This window comes from Schistocerca nitens, chromosome 11 (assembly GCF_023898315.1).
Source record: "Schistocerca nitens isolate TAMUIC-IGC-003100 chromosome 11, iqSchNite1.1, whole genome shotgun sequence".
Taxonomy (NCBI): Eukaryota; Metazoa; Arthropoda; class Insecta; order Orthoptera; family Acrididae; genus Schistocerca; species Schistocerca nitens.
In genome coordinates this window covers 153,240,948-153,264,467 of record NC_064624.1, presented here as the reverse complement: position 1 = coordinate 153,264,467, position 23,520 = coordinate 153,240,948, and the positions used below count along the sequence as shown (strand labels likewise).

At 41.7% G+C, this 23,520-nt stretch overlaps 1 protein-coding gene across 1 annotated transcript in view; it reads right to left on the bottom strand.

Annotated features, from left to right (window-relative positions):
• Nucleotides 1–23,520, bottom strand: part of LOC126213181 (DEAD-box helicase Dbp80-like) — a 154,002-nt gene that overhangs the window by 90,873 nt on the left and 39,609 nt on the right. Inside the window, exon 3 of the mRNA XM_049940809.1 lies at nt 12,317–12,409. Within this exon, the coding sequence (XP_049796766.1) occupies nt 12,317–12,409 (93 nt within the window). The remainder of the gene's footprint in view (nt 1–12,316; nt 12,410–23,520) is intronic.

Sequence of the window (23,520 nt, the reverse complement as noted above, 5' to 3'; positions counted from 1 at the left end):
TTACTTTCCAGACGTGCCTCATACCAAAATCTCCAGTTCAACTCCAACATAAAGCTAACATCTCTACATCCATCTGAATGTCTTATCCTCACAGGGTAATGTTTATTACAGGAATTACTATAAAAAAGAGTGTAAGATATTGTACTATACACTAGGTTAAAATTCAACAAATGTGATCTGGGTAGACAGCATTCCATTAGAACTACTGACAGCCTCGAGGGAGCCAGGCCTAACAAACCTCTACCATCTAGTGAGCAAGATGTATGAGACAGGCGAAATACCCTCAGACTTCAAGAACAATATAATAATTCAAATCCCAAAGAAAGCAGGTGTTGACAGATGTGAAAATTACCAAACTATCAGTTTAATAAGCCACAGCTGCAAAATACTAACGCGAATTCTTTACAGATGAATGGAAAAACTGGTAGAAGCCAACCTTGGAGAAGATCAGTTTGGATTCCGTAGAAATGTTGGAACACATGAGGCAATACTGACCCTACGACTTATCTTAGAAAATAGATTAAGGAAAGGCAAACCTACGTTTCTAGTATTTCTAGACTTAGAGAAAGCTTTTGACAATGTTGACTGGAATACTCTCTTTCAAATTCTGAAGGTGGCAGGGGTAAAATACAGGGAGCAAAAGGCTATTTACAATTTGTACAGAAACCAGATGACAGTTATAAGAGTCAAGGGGCATGAAAGGGAAGCAGTGGTTGGGAAGGGATTGAGACAGGGTTGTAGCCTCTCCCCAATGTTATTCAATCTGTATATTGCGCAAGCAGTAAAGGAAACAAAAGAAAAATTCGGAGAAGGTATTAAAATCCATGGAGAAGAAATAAAAAGTTTGAGGTTTGTCGATGACATTGTAATTCTGTCAGACAGCAAAGGACTTGGAAGTGCAGTTGAATGGAATGGACAGTGTCTTGCCCGCATCTCGTGGTCGTGCGGTAGCGTTCTCGCTTCCCACGCCCGGGTTCGATTCCTCGCGGGGTCAGGGATTTTCTCTGCCTCATGATGGCTGGGTGTTGTGTGCTGTCCTTAGGTTAGTTAGGTTTAAGTAGTTCTAAGTTCTAGGGGACTTATGACCACAGCAGTTGAGTCCCATAGTGCTCAGAGCCATTTTTTGACAGTGTCTTGAAAGGAGGGTGTAAGATGAACATCAACAAAAGCAAAACAAGGATAATGGAATGTAGTCGAATTAAGTTGGGTGATGCTGAGGGAATTAGCTTAGGAAATGAGACACTTAAAGTAGTAACGGAGTTTTGCTATTTGGGTATCAAAATATCTGATGATGGTCGAAGTAGAGAGGATATAAAATGTAGACTGGCAATGGCAAGGAAAGCGTTTCTGAAGAAGAGAAATTTGTCAATATCGAGTATAGATTTAAGTGTCCGGAAGTCGTTTCTGAAAGTATTTGTATGGAGTGTCGCCATGTATGGAAGTGAAACGTGGCCGATAAATAGTTTGGACAAAATGATAATAGAAGCTTTCGAAATGTGGTGCTACAGAAGAATGCTGAAGATTTGATGGGTTGACCACATAACGAATGGGGAGGTATTGAATAGAATTGGAGAGGAGAGAAATTTGTGGCACAACTTAACTAGAAGAAGGGATTGGTTGGTAGGACATGTTTTGAGGCATCAAGCGATCACTGATTTAGTATTGGAGGACAGCGAGGAGGGTAAAAATCGTAGAGGGAGACCAAGAGATGAATACACTAAACAGATTCAGAAGGATGTAGGCTGCAGTAGGTACTGGGAGATGAAGAAGCTTGCACAGGATAGAGTAGCATGGTGAGCTGCATCAAACCAGTCTGGACTGAAGGCCACATCAACATTTAAAAACACTGACAAGGAATATACAGAGGTGCTGCAAAACATTACGACCACCTGTTTAATAGCATATTCAACTACTTTTGGATTGCAATACAACAGTGATTTTGCTCAGTACAGATCTGTAAAGCCGTCGGTAGGTTTCACAGAGGTATGTGGCACCATAGGTCAACACACAGGTCATGCATTTTCTGCAAATTATGGGCATAGCATCTAAGATGTGTTCAATCAGGCTAAAATCAGGCAAATTTGGTGGCCAAGGCATCAACACAAGTTCATTACTCTGCTTCTTAAACTACTTTATCACAATTCTGGTCTTGTGACATGAAGAGTTATCCTGCTGAAAGATATCACCACTGTCAGAGAAGACTCAGTGTGAGAGGATACAGGTTGTCCACTATAGTGTTCACATAGTCTGGAGCTGTCACAGCACCTTTGAGGGCTGCCAAGAATTACCACAGAAGACCAAGTGAATGTCGCCCATAACTTACCGTATGTACTCGAATCTAAGCCGCACTCGAATCTAAGCCGCACCTGAAAAATGAGACTCAAAATGAAGGGAAAAAAATTTTCCCGAATCTAAGCCGCACCTGAAATTTGAGACTCTAAATTCAGAAAAGTTTTAGGCCGCATCTCCAAATCGAAACAAAGTTGGTCCATTGTAATATGAGACACAAGTTAGGTCGAATGAATGACGATACAGCTACAGTAGTTTGGTTCGAGTCGTAACCTTAGCAGTTAAGCTTTACTAGGTAGCCATTGCTATGCGTCAGGCGCTCCGTCCGTATTTGTACGGGTACCCTTCCTTTTTCACTTGCTTCATCTGGTTTGCATTGATTGCTTACTTTTCCTTGATCTGATAAGCGTCGTTTTCTTTGTTATAGGTGTTTACGTCACTCTAAGCTGAAAATGCATTACTGTACTGTGTCATGCATCGTTTGTCGCATTCTGATAGTTCGTGTTTACGGCCTGTCGCGGCTCGCGGCATGGCTTGCTTTTGTACGCACTACCGCCGTTTACAATTAAAAAAAAAAAGAGAGGAATCATCTCATTAGCGAAACAATGGCAAGAGACTGCAATTTGTTGTTACTTACACTGCTGCTTTCTTTGATAATGATCAACAAGAACCAAATAATACACTGCGTACGATAGAAGATGTTCTGAACGAGGGTTTAGCGAAAATTTTTCTCCGTTTGAAAATCTTTGCAGACACCTCTTTAGTACATTACATTCTGCACAGAAATTAGAGTCATCTTAGATTTAAAAATCTAGTCAATTGCTGTGCTTCATTTCTGACTGTATCACTATTAGGCATAAGAATAATACGAATATAAACATGACATGATATGTATATTCTTCCACGTTTGCTGTTGTCTCACTCTAGTTTCGTAGTTTATTAGGCAGACAGGATTTAAATGAGAGAGCAGCAAACATATAACAATACATGGCAAAATGTTTATATTCTTATTATTCTTATGGTGAAGAGAATACTGCATGTGATTCAAAATTCATAGAAGTTCCTATTAGCAACCATCTCTTCTCACAGGTAGGAAAAAATTCAGAACGTAGAGTTGGCCATATTGACAAACATCCCAAACAGTCTTGCCAGTCGGATTTTCGTAGTACATTGAAACGCTGCTACATTCGAAGATGAACAATACGGAATTTGTATTTACTTCGTTGGATAATGTATGAAAATGCAGTGGTCGAAACTCGGGGCGGAGAAAAAAAGCTCGTTTTTTAATTTATTTACTGACGCAGAGGATTTAGTGCCAGTATTTATCTTTGTGCCTACAAAGCATGCCTGTGTAGCACTACATATATTCGACGGCATAAGTTAGTTGTGGCGGCACCCACCAACATTTTTCAGAACTTCCGCTTGTTTTGCACTCGATTCTAAGCCACAGGCGGTTTTTTGGATTACAAAAACTGGAAAAAAAGTGCGGCTTAGATTCGAGTAAATACGGTAATACTGGCCCCCAGCCCACAACTGTGGCACAGCACCTTTTTCGAGCAGCCGTTCACCCGGATGATAATATCCGGACACAATCGTCAACCTAATGTAACAAGAAACGTGATTCGTCAGAACAGACTACAGTTTTCCATTGGTACCCGCTCAAATTTCAATTATTCTATGTCCTTGTAATTCTAACTGATCATATTTAGTCAGACGGTTGTGTGCTGCAGACCACACATTCATAATGACACTGACGGTGTGCTCTGAAATGTTATGACTGCTCATCAGACCTTTCACAAATTGCTGCCTACCCTAATTTACAGAGCAGTCAAGCCTCTGACGCCTACATTCTGTGACAAGGTACGGAAATCCTACAACTTGTCACTTATTCACAGTTTCATTGTCCTTCCACCATTTTCTGAAGATGCTCACAATAGTAGCTTGCAAACTGCTGGCCAGATTTGCAATTTCCATGATGCTCCACGGGTCATTAAAAAAGTCACTTATGTCACCAGATTTCTCCTTTCTGAGGCCCATATCGTCACTAGACTGATTCCCCATTTGTCTCTGTTCTACTTACATACGAGGGTAAATCAAATATAAATATGATTTTTGTTCCAGAGAGTTGGTAGGACTGGGGCCACATTCTAATACGCTTGGGAGGTGGCGGGCAGGGGGTGGGAGGGGAGTAGGTTGGCATTAGGAGTGGGGGCCACTGGCAATTTCACACTCACAACCAGTTCGTCAATAGTGTTCACGATGTTTGAGCAGCAAGCGCACCATTCTGTTGTGCAGCACATAATTTTAAATTTTGCACTCGAGAATGAGTTTGAGTTATGGAAATTTTTCAGAGATTGTCTCTACAGTTTGTGGAAACACTGTCAACAACTCTTGGGTTTGTCTGGCAAACACAGTTGGAGGAAGAACAAAAATGTGAAATCAGGAACACGATCGCCATCATCAGATCAACATTTTGGACTACAAACTGCAGGACTTGTCAGGTAAGTTAAGGAAGCTATCAAGAAATCATCGCAAATGGCCTTCAGTTCTGTAAAGTATGTGCCAGATCAGAAGCCGAGATGTTTGGAGGTCTGCCAAAAGCATACGGTGAGATCTGCGACAAAGTGCTGAATTTTTGAGTCGAATTGTCAGCTGCAATGAAGTGTGGAGCCATCACTGCATTCCCAAGTTAAAAGAAGCTAGTCTACAGTGGCGGAGGAAAGGCGAGAACCCTAGTAAAAGCCAAGAACCGACTGTCAACTGCCAAGGTCCTTTCAACCATTTTCTTCGGCCAACAAGGCATTTTTCTCACAGATTTTTTTGCACAAGCAACACACAATCGACACTGCTTACTACTGCGAGCTGTCGAACAAGGTGAGGGCTGCGTATTGCCGAGAAAGACGAGACTGACCAAATCGAGAGGTCAACCTCCTCCATAACCGTGTTGGGTCCTGTATTGAAGCTCCAACAGTCTCAAAACTTGAAGAATTGCACTAGATTCAATTTTATCATTCTCCCTAGATTTCAGACATATCACCCTGTGATTTTCTTTTATTTGGCTAACTTAAAGGAGCTCTAAGAGGGCAATGATTTGGAGGTGAAGAGAGTGGAGAGATCTGTACTCAATCTGTTCCTGAGGCAACCAGCTTCACTATGGCACTGGTATAAAAAAACTTCCTTCTCACTGGGAAAATTGCATTTCAAAAGGAGAAAACTATGTAGAAAAATTAAATGTATTTGTTTTGAATTAAAAACAGTCTTGGCTGCAATGTATACTTTTTATAAACAACGTGTTTCAACTTTGTGGAGCATCTCTAGATTATCTATAGGGATAGTAAAGTAAGCAAATATTAGAGTACAGTCCTAGCATGGATTATTATAAATGTAAATATGTAATCGTTACTAACCTTAAAATTATCCTTCTACAGCTTTTTAAAAACCATGAAAAAATTGTGTCAGGACTCCCTGTTTTAAGAATTTTTTTATCCCTGGTTATCGGGATGACACCCATATATGTTGGTTATTTTACAGTTTTATTTAGTTGTAGTTGGTGTTACTATTTTATATATTTGGAATAATTTAAAGCTTTCTTCATCGGCGACAACGTTCTGATTAATTGTAACCACTTAATCTTATTGTACTCATTCAATCAATTTTAGGTGTTTTTTTAATAAGCATTAAATATACTTTGAATGCCATATAGGTGTGTCCTCTGCAGTCACTGTATGCATGCCTCATTCCATTGCTCATCGATGTCAGCAGCTGACACTCCTGCCTTGGTGAAGTTGCAGCGGCACCTCGGTGTATTAGGTTTAAATGAGTATACTTTTTTGCAAGTGTGGTCCTAACATTGCACCATGCTGGTCTACTGGTAAAACTTTATTAAGGTATGTTTTATTCAGTTTGATTATTTATTTAACATTCTATTGAGCAGTTACACAATATTACATTAGTTGTTTTTCTCATCTGATTCCATGCATACTTCAATCTAGCACAGAGCCGTTTTATGGTTTTTAAAATGTTGTCGAAAGAAAATTTTAAGTTTAGTACAAATTCCTTACTCACTTTCAGAACTGAGCATGCTAGGACCATTCCCTAATTTTTGCTAGTTTTGTTATCCCTATAGACCCAATTTGAAGATGCCTCACAAAGGCAAAATAAGTTGTTAATAAAAGAACAAATTGCAACCAACACCAATTTAATTCAAATATTCTACATACGGTTGCCGTAGCAGATGACGTAATGGAATGGGAGATGTATTTGCCTTTTATTTTTCAGTAAATAATTATTTTAAGTAAAATCCCATTTGTGTGATTCGCCCTCACACTTCCATGCCAGCAATACCATCACATGGCTTTCAATTGCAAGGCCAACAGTCAATGTTTTGGCTAATAGTACAAATTGTGAATACATGTTTAAACACAGAGTACAATTTGATAGCCACATACAAAGTGTCAGCAGCAACTAATGTACAAGATGCATCTTCAACATAGTTGCCTCTAAACCCTAAGCAAGAATATCTGTGCAAATGAACATCAAAAAATAACTACAGTAAATGAGCATACAAGCAAAAGACACACCAAACTGGATATCTTCAAAACAACTACATTGTGGTTGATAATGGAATAAGCTGAGTGGTAGGTGACACCCACGAGCCACTCGCAGATCTTTCTCGAGTGCCACATGCTCGTTGTACAGCCTATTTTGCATATACAAGCACAGAGCCTCATTGGGCATGTCTGCCTGCATATCGGCAACACTGTCTCCCCACCTACCGACCACAAAGTTATTCTATAAAGCGCAATTTGGGACTTTCTGAGAGGAGAAATGGCCAATTGGTGCCAAGTGCTCAGATGTACACAATGTTAGACAAAGTGAACCGATAAAAAAATATTTGCCTTAAAAATAATAAAAAATAAACAATATCAAGTTGTTATTACAGCAATAGCAAGCTTACTGTAATCCCTAGACGGCCTACAAATAAAATAATTAAATAACACACTTGATACTACTAAATTCTACTTTAACGAGTTAATATTTATTTTGTACAGCGTTACTGGCCAGGAGACCCCATTTGCAGTAGTCAAGTCTTTTCACTTAACGCCACTTTGGCGATTTGCACATCCGTGACAACAAAATGATGAAGAGGACAACACAACACCCAGCTCCCAAGCAGATCAAATTGAACCTGGGATCCCGTGATCTAGAGCAGTTATTGCTAACTTTAATTGAGACCGTTACCCCTTGACGCAATCAAATATTAGCTAGTACATCCCCCCCCCTCCCCCCAGTCGCTCTCCCCACCATCCCCACAGATCATCTACATTAGTGATCAACAAACTTTAGAAAGAATTTTCGTTGAACATTGATTTTCAAAATGACAAAACATAAATAATATATACTCTTTATAGGCATTTTATTAAACAGTGAACTAATGACTCAACACAATTGGTACTGTTTATTTCTACCAACATTCTTAACAGAATGATATAGTTTTTCTCAGTGCATCGCAAGTGGTACCTACAACTCCTTTTCACAAAAGGAAGCTAACTATCTACATTGAGGGTAGACATGTTACGAAACCGAGCAAAGTGTCGCAGTGGTTAGCACATTGGAATCTCATTCGGGAGGACGATTGTTCCAACTCTCATTTGGCCATCCTGATTCAGGTTTTCCATGATTTCTCAAATCACTTCAAGCACATGCCGTGATGGTTCCTTCAAAAGGGCCCAGCCAACTTACTTCCCCATCCTTCCCTAATTTGTTGGGACCGACGACCTCACTGTTTGGTCCCAATAAACCAACAGGCTTGTTACAAAACATGTTTTCTCTATAGCATGCCTCTCCCTCTCAACACTTGGTTCATCCCTGTGTAAAGGCAACCCAGTTAAAATCCATGCACTATACTTACTGTCTGTAAATCACTCAACTGCTGGACTCTTACTTCTGAACTGGCAGAAAGTGAAAGACTTCACTCTGCCAGTGATTTGTGTCTGACCAGATGCCACTAATAATAATAATAAATTATTATTATTATTATTATTATTATTATTATAATGTGGACACCCTACAGAAGTGGAGTAGCAATTATAGAGTTACTGTCTAGTTAACTGTCAGTTACTTCACTTATTCTTGTGAAGCAAATAATGAAATTACTGGTGTACTGCAGCAATTTTCATGAGCTATTTACACTGAAGAGCCAAACAAACTGGTACATCTGCCTAATATTGTGTAAGGCACCCGCGGGCACACGACGTGGAATGGACTCGACTAATGTTGGAAGTAGTGCTGGAGGGGACTGACATCGTGATTCCTGCACGGCTGTCCATAAATCTGTAGAGTATGAGGGGATGGAGGTCTCATCTGAACAGCACATTGCAAGGCATCCCAGATATGCTCAATAATGTTCATGTCTAGGGAGTCTGGTGGCCAGAGGTGGTGTTTAAACTCAGAAGAGTGTTCCTGGAGCCACTCTGTAGCAATTCTGGATGTGTGGGGAATCACACTATCCTGCTGGAATTGCCCAAGTCTCTCGGAATGCACACTGGACACGAATGGATGCAGGTAATAAGACAGGGTGCTTATGTATGTGTGACCGTCAGAGTCGTATCTAGACGTATCGGGGGTCCCATATCATTCCAACTGCACACGCCCCACACCATTACAGAGCCTCCACCAGCTTGAACAGTCCCCTGCCGACATGCAGGGACCACGGATTCATGACGCTGTCTCCATACCTGCACATGTCCATCCCCTTGATACAATTTGAACTGAGACTCGTCCAACAAGGCAACATGTTTCCAGTCATCAACAATCCAATGTTGGTGTTCGAGGGCCAGGGCAAGGCGTAAAACTTGGGTCGTGCAGTCGTCAAGGGTACACAAGTAGGCCTGCGGCTCCTATGGCCTGTATCAGTGATGTTTTTTTGACTGGTTCACATGCTGACACTTGTCGATGGCCCAGCACTGAAATCTGCAGCAATTTGTGGAAGGGTTGTACTTCTGTTACGTTGAACGATTCTCTTCAGTCGTCATTGGTCCCATTCTTGCTGGATTTTTCCCAGCCACAGCAAAGTCAGAGATTTGATGTTTTACACAATTCCTAATATTCACAGTACACTTGTGAAATTGTCGTACTGGAAAATCCCCACTCCATTGCTACCTCAGAAATGCTGCATCCCATCGCTTGTGCGCTGATTATAACATCACATTCGAACTCACTTAAATCTTGATAACCTGCCATCATAACAGCAGTAATCGATCCAACAACAGTGTCCGACACTTGTGTCTTATATAGATGTTGCCGATGGCAGCACTGTATTCTGCCAGTTTACATATCCCTGTAAATGAATACACATGCATATACCTGTTTCTTTGGCACTTCAGTGTAAGTATGTGTGCTGTAAATGTCTCAATTTTACTATCGCAGATGCATGGTACAAAGTATGTGTGTAGCAGGTGAGCAGGTGGACTAAGCGAGGAAGATAATGTTCTTACATTCATTTCACCAGCTGTAATTTTCATCACATTGTGTCATGCATTATTGCTGATATTTGAAAAAAAAAAATCAATCAATAATACCTTCTTGGGAAATACACAGATTGAAGTTAGATAAAGTGGGAATTAGTGAAGATCGGTGGCAGGGAGAACAGGCCTTCTGGTCAGGTGATTACAGGGTTATAAATACAAAGTTAAACAAGGGTAATGCACAAGTGTGTTAAATAATGAATAAATATAGGAATACTGTTAAGCTACTACGAAATGCACAGTAAATGCATTATTGTGAGGAAGCTCACACCCACCACAGTAGTACAAGTTTATATGCCAACTATATCTGCAGATTATGAAGAGATTGTCGAAAGTGTGAGACAAAAGAAATTATTCAGATAGTTAAGAGTGATGAAAGAAATTATTCAGATAGTTAAGAGTGACGAAAATTTAATTTTGATGGGTAGGAAGATGAAGAGTCGGAAAAATAGGTGAATTGGACTGGGGGAGAGGAATAAAGAAGCAGTTGCCTAGTAGAATTTTGCACAGAGCATAATCTAATCATTAGAACTTGGCTGAAGGACCATGAAAGAAGATTGTGTATCTGTAAGAGATCTGGAGACACCAGAAGGCTTCAGACTGATTATATAATGGTAACACAGGGATTTCAGAACCAAATTTTAAACTGCAGGACATTTCAAAGGGCAGATGCTGAATGACCACAATTTACTAGTTACGAAATGTAGAGTAAACCTGCAGAAATTGCAGAAAAGGTTAGAAATTAATGAGATCAGACCTGCATAAGTTGAACGAACCAGAGATTGTTAACAGCTTCAGAGGGGCATTTGGTAATGACTGACTAGAATAGGAGGAAGGAATACAGTAGAAGAAGAATGGGTAGCTTTAAGAGATGAAATAGTGAAGGCAACAGAGGATCAAATAGGTAAAAAGACAAGGCCTAATACAAATCCCTCGAAAACACAGGAGGTACTGACTATAACTGATGAAAGGACAAAATACAAAAAGGCAATAAATGAAGCAGGCAAAAGGAAATATAACATATAAAAATGAGACTGACAGGAAGTGTAAAATGGCTAGTGAGGAATGGCTCGAGGACAAGTATTTAAAAGCATATTTCACTAGGAGACAGATAATGTCAACAAGAGAGAAATTTATCCTCTGTGGCACTACTGAAGTTGACATGCATACAAACTATAAATGAGAAGAATAAACAAACACTAAAATTAATTCTGCAAAGTTCTCACTACACTATAGATGCATAATTATTGAAAGCTATTGAAACAAAAAGAAATCACACTACTGACAACAGATTTATCACCAGTTGCTTTTTCCACAAGGAAGTCCCTCACATAAATGCTAACGCATGAAATAAATACCCAAGCTCTTAGAAAACTTGGACACACGCTAGTCAATCATGATTGACTATATGACTTCATATGAATATGAAAAGACTTAATATTCATTTCTTCATAGTAGTTCTTGAGAAAAGCACTAAACTAAACATTGTGCACTAACGCGAAGAGCTTCTGCTGCTGCTCACTCCTCCCTCCTGCTCGGTTGGACCTATAAATTAACACGAAGTTGTGATCTCCAGTGCTAGTGCTCAGTCTCATTCGTACTAGAATTTAATTCCTACTAGGGGGAAACAACATTGGATTTAAAATGTACACATTCCTCTAAAGATTCATTCCTGCATAACTTGGTGAGGTACTGATTTGTATTACCGGAGGACTGTGCATCCATCCCTACAGATGTTAATATTTCATATTGAGGTGACAATTTATAGCGTATGTATGTAATGCACCATCAAACTATTCAGAAAAAATACAGCAAGCAACCACCCTCCACAAAAATCTGGAAACTCAGCAACTTTCATGTGCACCAACTCTTCAGTAAATGCTAAATGGCAATCGATGATTATTTTTACACAATAAAGTGTGAAATTAGCAAGAAGGCACAGAGCTGCTCGAGGTTCTCCATACCTTGCACATGTAATTTTTACATTTTACAAGTAATGTGAACAAAGATGCCAAAGAAACAAACGCTAACATTTTCTGATATCAACAACTTTCATTAACTGGGAAAATTCAGTTCTGGGTCAAGATTGTATTTGTACTCCAAGCTTCCCTCCTTGCATTGTACAAAAGACCTAGTCATCTGCTAACTTACTGAAAATAGCTTTTCTTTACACTGGTCCCAGCCATCCCCTAGCAAATCTATCTCTTGCAGCAGAGTCAAAATCAAGAAGGATCTGCAAGGGAAATAACTAACAACTGCTTTACTCTAATTTCACACAAATGCAATTTGTCCCTCACGAGGAGACTAATATCTAACTGCTATTTAAAATTATGCCTTTCTAGAGCAAATGCAGTCATTTATCTCCATTTCCTCTACCCAGAAAACAGCAGTGTGCCATTTAATAAAAACCTAATGTAGAAAAGATAAAATGTTGCATATTTAGCTGCAATTAAACTCTGTAGAGGACAGAAGGGACCCTCCAAATTGAAAAAGAGACTTACGGTTCTGCAAGCAGGATCGGCAGGGCAGCCTCTTGTATTCTGGAAGGAGCATTGAAGCCCATTGCGTACACACCCTTCAGAAGGTTTGGCTTGCTGCAACAAATGCAAAATTTAGCAATACCCATCACAGACAATGACAACAGAAGTCTACTTCATGCAAACAACAATAAAATTACATGCAGAAATAAGGGTTATGACATGTCTCAAATCCAAAGTTATGAAATGGCTGAAAAAGAAAATATGCTAAAGGATAAGGGGGACAGTTAACAAAACTGGCTAAATGACCTGTGCTAAAATACTGGGTGCATCATAAGTCAGTTAACCACTGGGCATTTCTGTCCATTGTCAAATGGTTCAAATGGCTCTGAGCACTATGGGACTTAACTTCTGAGGTCATCAGTCCCCTAGACTTACAACTACTTAAAGCTAACTAGCCTAAGGACATCACACACATCCATGCCCGAGGCAGGATTCAAACCTGCGACCATAGCAGTCGTGCGGGTCCAGACTGGAGCGCCTAGAACCGCTCGGCCACTCTGGCCGGCTGTCCATCGTCAAATTTTAGCTAATTAATATCACACATATTGAAAAATCTTGAAATCTGTGTGCAGTAAGATTGATTTAAAGAGGCTGGTTTGTTATTAACAAGTGACAATCTGATCCTTGATGCCATTTGAGGGTTCAATACAAACGTAAAATTTGTACATTATAAACCGAAAATTGTCTATAGAACAGTGCGTGTGTGCTTTACAGATGTGGTGGAAATTTGGATGAAGTTATGAAGATGTAAGACGGTAAGATGGTCTCTCACTAAAAAGTGAATCTTGCTGCTTACGAGACTCTGAAGCAAGTGGCGAAGGATGGCATTTGCGTGCCCCTGAGTGACAACAGGTCGCCTTTTCACACAAATCACATTTTATCCTCCTTCCAGCACACAGCCATTAGCGTGTACAGCCCTGCAACGATGTCTCAAGGGTCCAGGACAGAGGACGGAGACTAAAGGGTGTGGGTAATCTTATCACGGCATTCCCTGCACGATCTCATCATTCTGGAATGCACAATGGATCGACACAAGAATGCCCGTACTCTCGGGGACCACGTCGTACATTCAGTTTGTTTTCCTCGGCACAGCAGACAATGCAACACGTCAACCAGCTTAGAGTGCACACGCATGGTTCGAAGAGCACCAGGACGAGTTTATTATACTCCTCTGGGCACCAAACTCACAGATTTAAACCCCGTTGAGAGTAAGTGGGCCCACGTCGATCAGGCAGTTCGTGCCGTATATTCTCAGAGGAGAAACCTAGAGCACCTGGTCACGGCAATGGAGTTGTCATAGCTCCACATCCCTGATGGTAACTTCCAGAACCTCACTGACACACTTCCTGCACTGCAGAAGGCGGTTTTCAGGCATTTGGTGGGTGGTCACATTAATGTGATTGGACCTTGTGTTTTGCTAGCCCCTTCTAGTGTGGCATGATGTCACATGGCAGTTAACCAATGAAATGCATTGTAACAACTCATCATCACAATACTCTGTTATCAACAAAGTGGTTCTCCGATTCACTTGCGACCTGTTTACAGTATTGAGTGAAATAGCAAAAGGGCTTTGTGCATACAAGCAGTAACACTGGACACAAAACCAAGCACATAGTTTATCATTTATTTTCAAAAATTCTTTTAACCCCAGCAAATCGATACACTGTAAACAGTAGGACATGTATGTGGTAATGTCAATAAAGGAAGCACTCTGTTCAAACAAAAATGTAGAAGCAATCTGCATCGTAGCTCTCCAACAGAAACTAGACTTTAGATTTTTTCCTTTTTTTAAGAATATTTTACCTGTGCATTTCCTAAATCTGCAGCCGCGTACACGGTCTACACTGCGAACCAGTGAAGTGTGTGGCAGAAGGTACTTCACATGGCACCACATTCATTCTAATCCATACTATTATATACACGCAAGCTGATGTTTAATGTTGTTACCAAAAATCTCAAAAGGTTCTTTGCCGATTAACTTCAAATTTTTACACAATACTCCAATAAATGTTTGGACGGACACAGGATATGTATATTTATTAAAACACAGGTTTTCCTTTAAAGCTGAGTACCATGCTATGGCACACTATGAAAATGTGCAGTTTGATTTTCTTTATTGCAGTCTGGTTTAGCTATGAAAGAAGGGCAGTTCAACCATCAAGCAAACTGTTTCTCTCATATATATTCTTTATCCTTATATGCAATTTTGAACAACTGTATACACAGATATGAGCTGTTTTGTTTTTTCCTCATTCGTTTTTAACAGAAAACAAAGTTTTATTTATGGCTTACTGGTTTATTATTAGAATACCACTAGAATCTGAATTTTTTGAAACTTTGTAATGCTACCCTTCACAGACAAACTAAACTAAAATGCTGTCACTGAAGCTACTAGCCTTACAGTTCCAGAATCAGGAGACATCTCTCACTCTGTATACCAATGACCCTCATCGATTTACCCATTTACTTTAATCGACCTCAGTTCCCAACCAGGTTTCAACGGGAGTAACGAAGTTCTACATCCATTAACAACTCTCCATCCCAGATAATACATTACGTTCTCCCTGCCATACCTCCTCAATCCAGTCTCAATTTAGGTCTGATACTCCATATAGTCAGTTTTTGTTAGTAAATGTTGGTATGGTTCCAGTCTTCACAATAAACCAGTCTCTTTCGAGGTGTAAATTAAAATTAGCGTGCTAACGCGGACTTGTGATATTTGCAAAATAAATCTGTCCTGTTGATGTGCTTGCATCGCACTGCACAGAAATCGAGCATTCTCATACATTTATTACACGCTGCACAGGTCAAACGGCGCTAATGTGGAAATAACAATCAAGTAATGATGAAAAAAACCACTCACTTCTCCTGTTTTTAAGAACTCTACTAAACTCTACGGGTTTCGGACGCTTTCACATCTGTCTTCTGAAGTGGTGCGTTTCTTATGGCATCCTAGTGTATTTTATATATACATTCATTCCTGTCTGCCACTATAAGTCACCGATTCTTCATCTTCATAAAAAATGCAGCCCATTCTTAACCTTTCTGCAAGCAGCTCAAGGTAAGTTCCAGTACTCAAAAAAAGGTGACATGTCAGTTTTGTGATTTCATGCACTACCAATGTAAAGCAGCATATAAAATTTTGTAACAGCTGCAGCGATTGCACGCTTAATACGTCTGCCACACATAAAATAATGTTTACTGCAGTGTCAGACCACACCACATCATCAGGTGCAACCTCAGTTGTGCAGACTTGTTTGAGGCTATGCACTGTCAAGGAGAAGAAGTTCGATTGCATTTTTGTGGTGACAAACATGCTGATGTCGTTTCTTCAATTTGATGACGGCCTTCTGCTTGGAGCCAAGTAGCCCAGCAGAAACAAACCTTTGAGTACCCCAACTGCCAGTGGCAGCCTCATGGCAATCAACGTGTTAAACATTAAGTTTGAAGGACGAACAGCGACAGCCACATTTGCATAGTGTTAGTACAAGGCTATTACAAATGATTGAAGCGATTTCATAAATTCACTGTAGCTCCATTCATTGACATATGGTCACGACACACTACAGATACGTAGAAAAACTCAAAGTTTTGTTCCGCTGAAGCCGCACTTCAGGTTTCTGCCGCCAGAGCGCTCGAGAGCACAGTGAGACAAAATGGCGACAGGAGCCGAGAAAGCGTATGTCGTGCTTGAAATGCACTCACATCAGTCAGTCATAACAGTGCAACGACACTTCAGGACGAAGTTCAACAAAGATCCACCAACTGCTAACTCCATTCGGCGATGGTATGCGCAGTTTAAAGCTTCTGGATGCCTCTGTAAGGGGAAATCAACGGGTCGGCCTGCAGTGAGTGAAGAAACGGTTGAACGCGTGTGGGCAAGTTTCACGCGTAGCCCGCGGAAGTCGACGAATAAAGCAAGCAGGGAGCTAAACGTACCACAGCCGACGGTTTGGAAAATCTTACGGAACAGGCTAAAGCAGAAGCCTTACCGTTTACAATTGCTACAAGCCCTGACACCCGATGACAAAGTCAAACGCTTTGAATTTTCGGCGCGGTTGCAACAGCACATGGAAGAGGATGCGTTCAGGGCGAAACTTGTTTTCAGTGATGAAGCAACATTTTTTTCTTAATGGTGAAGTGAACAGACACAATGTGCGAATCTGGGCGGTAGAGAATCCTCACGCATTCGTGCAGCAAATTCGCAATTCACCAAAAGTTAACGTGTTTTGTGCAATCTCACAGTTTAAAGTTTACGGCCCCTTTTTCTTCTGCGAAAAAGGTTACAGGACACATGTATCTGGACATGCTGGAAAATTGGCTCATGCCACAACTGGAGACCGACAGCGCCGACTTCATCTTTCAACAGGATGGTGCTCCACCGCACTTCCATCATGATGTTCGGCATTTCTTAAACAGGAGATTGGAAAACCGATGGATCGGTCGTGGTGGAGATCACGATCAGCAATTCGTGTCACGGCCTCCACGCTCTCCCGACTTAACCCCATGCTATTTCTTTCTGTGTGGTTATGTGAAAGATTCAGTGTTTAAACCTCCTCTACCAAGAAACGTGCCAGAACTGCGAGCTCGCATCGACGATGCTTTCGAACTCATTGATGGGGACATGCTGCGCCGAGTGTGGGAGGAACTCTATTATCGGCTCGATGTCTGCCGAATCACTGAAGGGGCACATATTGAACATTTGTGAACGCCTAAAAAAACTTTTTGAGTTTTTGTATGTGTGTGTGCAAAGCATTGTGAAAATATCTCAAATAATAAAGTTATTGTAGAGCTGTGAAATCGCTTCAATCATTTATAATAACCCTGTATTTAGTACTTCACAGTGAAGTTGGAAATGTGCTAGCAGTGTGCACGTGTCACACTCCTACTCATCCGAGTCACGCTGCTGCTCATTTCTCTGGCTGAGTACCAGTGAGCATCGCCAACTTCAGCTCGGCCAAGTGTTCCCGAGACAACTCGGGGTACGTCATAGCTGCTCCTCACTTTACTGCCCCGAGATCCGAGTCTGCCCCACATCTCTGACCGTGTACCTTCCACAACCCCACCGACTCCTCCTGCACATTTCACAGTGGTCCACAGAGCAAATGACAGATATTCAGGCTTCTGACAGATGGTCACATTTAAGTGACTGAATAATCTATTTACGTGCCAATTGTGTCGAGCAGTGTCTCATCGTACAGTGGCAGTTATAGTACTGGTTAATACTGACTGAAATATCCTGAATACGCCATTAATAGTCTCTATCAGTGTGGTTTCCCGTTGTCTGAGATTGCAGTCGTGTGAGCGAGTTGTGTTTGAGTGAGTGTGTGTGCGTGCGTATGTGTGTGTATTGTTGACAGAGGCATTAATGGCCAAAAGCTATAATCGTGTGAATCTTTTTATTGTGCCTATCGCGACTCGGCATCTTCGGTATATGGTGAGTGGCAACTTTCCTTCTCTAATATTGTTACATTCCATTAATAGTCTACGGAGATAAGAGAGAAACATTACTGGAAATCGAGGAGAAATTTACTAAAGGCTATTAAAGTTCGCAGATGAGAAACAAAAACACTGAGGATCGCCAATGACCTTTTGATTCTATCAGCGGCAGCAAAGGACTTTGAAGAGCAGCTGAATGGTACATATAGTGTCTTGAAAAGACATTATAAAATTAACATCAGCAAAAGTAAAGTGAGAATAATGGAATACAGTCACATTAAATTGTGCTATGTTGAGTAAATTACAATAGTCATTCAATAAGTAATACAACTTTTTTTTCTCTGAAATCAGATTGGTTTTATATTTGAGTCTAACACACCAAATTATTCCCCACTCTTTATGCAAGAAAACCCTCATTTCCAATATAATCTCCATTCAATGCAACGGCCTTAAGCCACACTGGGAGAGAGTGTACGCCCACACGGTACTACTCTACTGGTCGACATCTAAGCCAGCATTGTTGTGTCAATAACCTCTCCATCGTCCACGTACTGCTTTCCGCAGAGTCCATCCTCCATCGGTCCAAACAAAGATGGGAGATCCAGGCTGTAGAGTGGACGAGGAAGAACAGTCTACTGAAGTTTTGCGAACTACTCTCAGTTGCGCAGGGGTGTGTGAGACCTCGTTTTGTCTACGTAGGAGGAGAAGAACATTTGAGTTTTTGTGATGTCAGACACACTGAAGCCGTTTCTCCAATTTCCTGAGGATCTTCTGTTAAGAGGTGGGTGACCACTGGGTTACTCGCTGCCTGACTAACACAACTAGTGAATAAGTGTGTCAGCACTACCAACAGACACATTCAGTTGCGCAGCAAGATCTTCGATTGTGATCTGTGGATCACCTCAAAAGAGTGTCTGCATGTTCAGACATCAGAAAAGTAACAGCTGTGTGTCTTGTGTGAGATCTGACAGGTTTATACAACCTTGTTGTGATCTACATCTACATCTACATGATTACTCTGCAATTCACATTTAACTGCTTGGCAGAGGGGTCATCGAACCACAATCATACTATCTCTCTACCATTCCACTCCCGAACAGCGCGCGGGAAAAATGAACACCTAAACCTTTCTGTTCGAGCTCCGATTTCTCTTATTTTATTTTGATGATCATTCCTACCTATGTAGCTTGGGCTAAACAAAATATTTTCGCATTCGGAAGAGAAAGTTGGTGACAAACTTCGTAAATAGATCTCGCCGCGACGAAAAACGTCTTTGATTTAATGACTTCCATCCCAACTCGTGTATCATATCTGCCACACTCTCTCCCCTATTACGTGATAATACAAAACTAGCTGCCCTGTTTTGCACCCTTTCGATGTCCTCCGTCAATCCCCCCTGGTAAGGATCCCACACCGCGGAGCAATATTCTAACATAGGACGAACGAGTGTAGTGTAAGCTGTCTCTTTAGTGAACTTGTTGCATCTTCTAATAGTCCTGTCAATGAAACGCAACCTTTGGCTCCCCTTCCCCACAATATTATCTATGTGGTCTTTCCAACCGAAGTTGTTCGTAATTTTAACACCCAGGTACTTAGTTGAATTAACAGCCTCGAGAATTGTACTATTTATCGAGTAATCGAATTCCAACGGATTTCTTTTGGAACTCATGTGGATCACCTCACACTTTTCGTTATTTAGCGTCAATTGCCACCTGCCACACCATACAGCAATCTTTTCTAAATCGCTTTGCAACTGATACTGGTCTTCGGATGACCTTACGAGACGGTAAATTACAGCATCATCTGCGAACAACCTAAGAGAACTGCTCAGATTGTCACCCAGGTCTTTTATATAGATCAGGAACAGCAGAGGTCCCAGGACGCTTCCCTGGGGAACACCTGATATCACTTCAGTTTTACTCGATGATTTGTCGTCTATTACTACGAACTGAGACCTTCCTGACAGGAAATCACGAATCCAGTCGCACAACTGAGACGATACCCCATAGGCCCGCAGCTTGATTAGAAGTCGCTTGTGAGAAACGGTGTCAAAAGCTTTCCGGAAATCTGGAAATACAGAATCAACTTGACATCCTCTGTCGATAGCGGCCATTACTTCGTGCGAATAAAGAGCTAGCTGCGTTGCACAAGAACGATGTTTTCTGAAACCGTGCTGATTACGTATCAATAGATCGTTCCCTTCGAGGTGATTCATAATGTTTGAATACAGTATATGCTCCAAAACCCTACTGCAAACCGACGTCAATGATATAGGTCTGTAGTTCGATGGATTACTCTTATTACCCTTCTTAAACATTGGTGCGACCTGCGCAATTTTCCAATCTGTAGGTACAGATCTATCGGTGAGCGAGCGGTTGTATATGATTGCTAAGTAGGGAGCTATTGTATCAGCGTAATCTGAAAGGAACCTAATCGGTATACAATCTGGACCTGAAGACTTGCCCGTATCAAGCGATTTGAGTTGCTTCGCAACCCCTAAGCTATCTACTTCTAAGAAACTCATGCTAGCAGCTGTTCGTGTTTCAAATTCTGGAATATTCCATTCGTCTTCCCTGGTGAAGGAATTTCGGAAAACTGCGTTCAATAACTCCGCTTTAGCGGCACAGTCGTCGGTAACAGTACCACCGGCACTGCGCAGCGAAGGTATTGACTGCGTCTTGCCGCTTGTGTACTTTACACACGACCAGAATTTCTTCGGAATTTCTACCAAATTTCGAGACAATGTTGCATTGTGGAACCTATTAAAGGCATCTCGCATTAAAGTCCGTGCCAAATTTCGCGCGTCTGTAAATTTTAGCCAATCTTCGTGATTTCGCGTTCTTCTGAACTTCGCATGCTTTTTCCGTTGCCTCTGCAACAGCGTTCGGACCTGTTTTGTGTACCATGGGGGATCAGTTCCATCTCTTACCAATTTATGAGGTATGAATCTCTCAATTGCTGTTGCTACTATATCTTTGAATTTGAGCCACATCTCGTCTATATTTGCATAGTCAGTTCGGAAGGAATGGAGATTCTCTCTTAGGAAGGCTTCTAGCGACACTTTATCTGCTTTTTTAAATAAAATTATTTTGCGATTGTTTCTGGTGGATTTGGAAGCAACGGTATTGAGCCTAGCTGCAACGACCTTGTGATCACTAATCCCTGTATCAGTCATGATGCTCTCTATCAGCTCTGGATTGTTTGTGGCTAAGAGGTCAAGTGTGTTTTCGCAACCATTTACAATTCGCGTGGGTTCGTGGACTAACTGCTTGAAATAATTTTCGGAGAAAGCATTTAGGACAATCTCAGAAGATGTTTCCTGCCTACCACCGGTTTTGAACAAGGAAGGGAAGGTTGAAGTCCCCACCAACTATAACCGTATGAGTGGGGTATTTATTTGTTACGAGACTCAAATTTTCTCTGAACTGTTCAGCAACTGTATCATCAGAGTCTGGGGGTCGGTAGAAGGAGCCAATTATTAACTTAGTTCAGGTGGTAAGTATAACCTCCATCCATACCAATTCACACGGAGTATCTACTTCGATTCACTACAAGATAAACCACTACTGACAGACACAAACACTCCACCACCAATTCTGCCTGATCTATCTTTCCTGAACACCGTCTGAGACTTCGTAAAAATTTCTGCAGAACTTTTTTCAGGCTTTAGCCAGCTTTCTGTACCTATAACGATTTCAGCTTCTGTGCTTTCTATTAGCACTTGAAGCTCAGGGACTTTCCTAGAACAATTACAACAATTTACAACTACAATTCCGACTGTTCCTTGATCCAAGCATGTCCTGTATTTGCCATGCACCCTTTGAGATTGCAGCCCACCCCGTACTTTCCCGAGGCCTTCTAACCTAAAAAACCGACCAGTCCATGCCACACAGCCTCCGCTATCCGTGTAGCCGCCAGCTGAGTGTAGTGAACTCCTGACCTATTCAGCGGAACCCGAAACCCCACCACCCTATTGCGCAAGTCAAGGAATCTGCAGCCAACACGGTCGCAAAACCGTCTCAGCCTCTGAGTCAGACCCTCCACCCGGCTCTGCACCAAAGGTCCGCAATCGGTTCTGTCAACAATGCTGCAGATGGTGAGCTCTGCCTTCATCTCGTAAGCAAGACCGGCAGCCTTCACCAAATCAGATAGCCGCTGGAATCCAGAGGGAATTACCTCAGATCCAAAGCGACAAACGTCATTAGTGCCGACATGTGCCACCATCTGCAGCTGGCTGCACCCTGTGCTCTTCATGGCATCTGGAAGGACCCTTTCCACATCAGGAATGACTCCACCCGGAATGCACACTGGATTTCTTCCCCTCCTTAGCCGCCATATCCCTAAGTGGCCCCATTACGTGCCTAACATGGAGCTCCCAACTACCAATAAGCCCACCCTCCTCTGCGATTGCCCGGACCTGGAAGGCTGAGAATCATCCTCTGAAACAGGGCAGGCAGCTGCATCTGGCTCAGCCAGAGACAGCACCTGAAATCTGTCTGTCAGACGCACCGGGGAGGCTTTCTGATCAGCCTCCGGGGACGTCTTTCGCTGCCTGCCACGCCTCGGAACGACCTCCCAATCGACCACAGGCGAGGGCTCAGCCGCACTGCGGGCAGCAACCGAGGAAACCACAGCGGCAGACCGATCTGGGGACAGACGGGACGAGGTCGACATCCCCGTGATACCCAAGTCCGGCTCCCCACAGTCGTGCCCATCGGCAACAGCCTCAAGCTGCGCGACCGAAGTCAGCGCCGCCTGCAGCTGTGAGCGAAGGGATGCCAACTCGGCCCTCATCCAAACACAGCAATCACAGTCCCTGTCCATTCTAATCGATGTTGAACAACAGTTACTGAAACACGAGTCCGTGCCTAGATAACACAAGGGAGACACGCAAAGAATGTATGAACTAACCTGTACAAATGCCTAACGACTGCGCTACAATCTGCCTGAATTTACGATTACAGTAACTGAAACTCGAAATTACAGCTCCTATACGAAACTCTCACGCAATTTAAGTAAGAATCTACTAAGTAAACACAGAAAAGAAGCTATATACGTATCTTTCTGCGCTGTCGATGTGCACCAACTGGGAGCTCAGGCCACACTGGTCTCCGAGAGCCTAGTTTGTGATGATGACAGACACCTTGCCACGCTTTTGTTCACCACCAGGTGTCCGTAAGACATTTGTCAAGTGTCTATGAATATCTGCAGTGCCCTGATTTTCCAACATAAAGAGACATGTTCCATAGCAAATTCTGCATTTTTTCAACAGATATTGGCCAAGAAAAATAAGTGTGTTGCATTACTTATTGAATGCCTTTGGTACATTAGGAAAGAGAGACATTGGAAGTAGACGAATTTTGCTATTCACGCAGCAAAATAACTCACGATTGCTAAAGCAGGTATATATAAAATGCAGATTGGCAACAGCAACAAAAGCATTTCTGAAAAAGTGTAATTGCTCAACATCTAATGTCAATTTTTAAGTATTAGGAAGTCTTTTCTGAAGGTATCTGTCTGTAATATCACCTTACGCAGAAGTGAAATGTGTGGGATAAACAGTTCATACAATACGAGAACAGAAGCTTGTGAAATGTGCTGTTCCAGCCAATTAGACGGTCAGACTGAATAATACCGTAACTGAAAAGGTACTGAACTGAATACTGGAGAAAAAAGTGTTATGACAGAACTTGACTAATGAAGTGACCTGTTGGTAGGACATACCC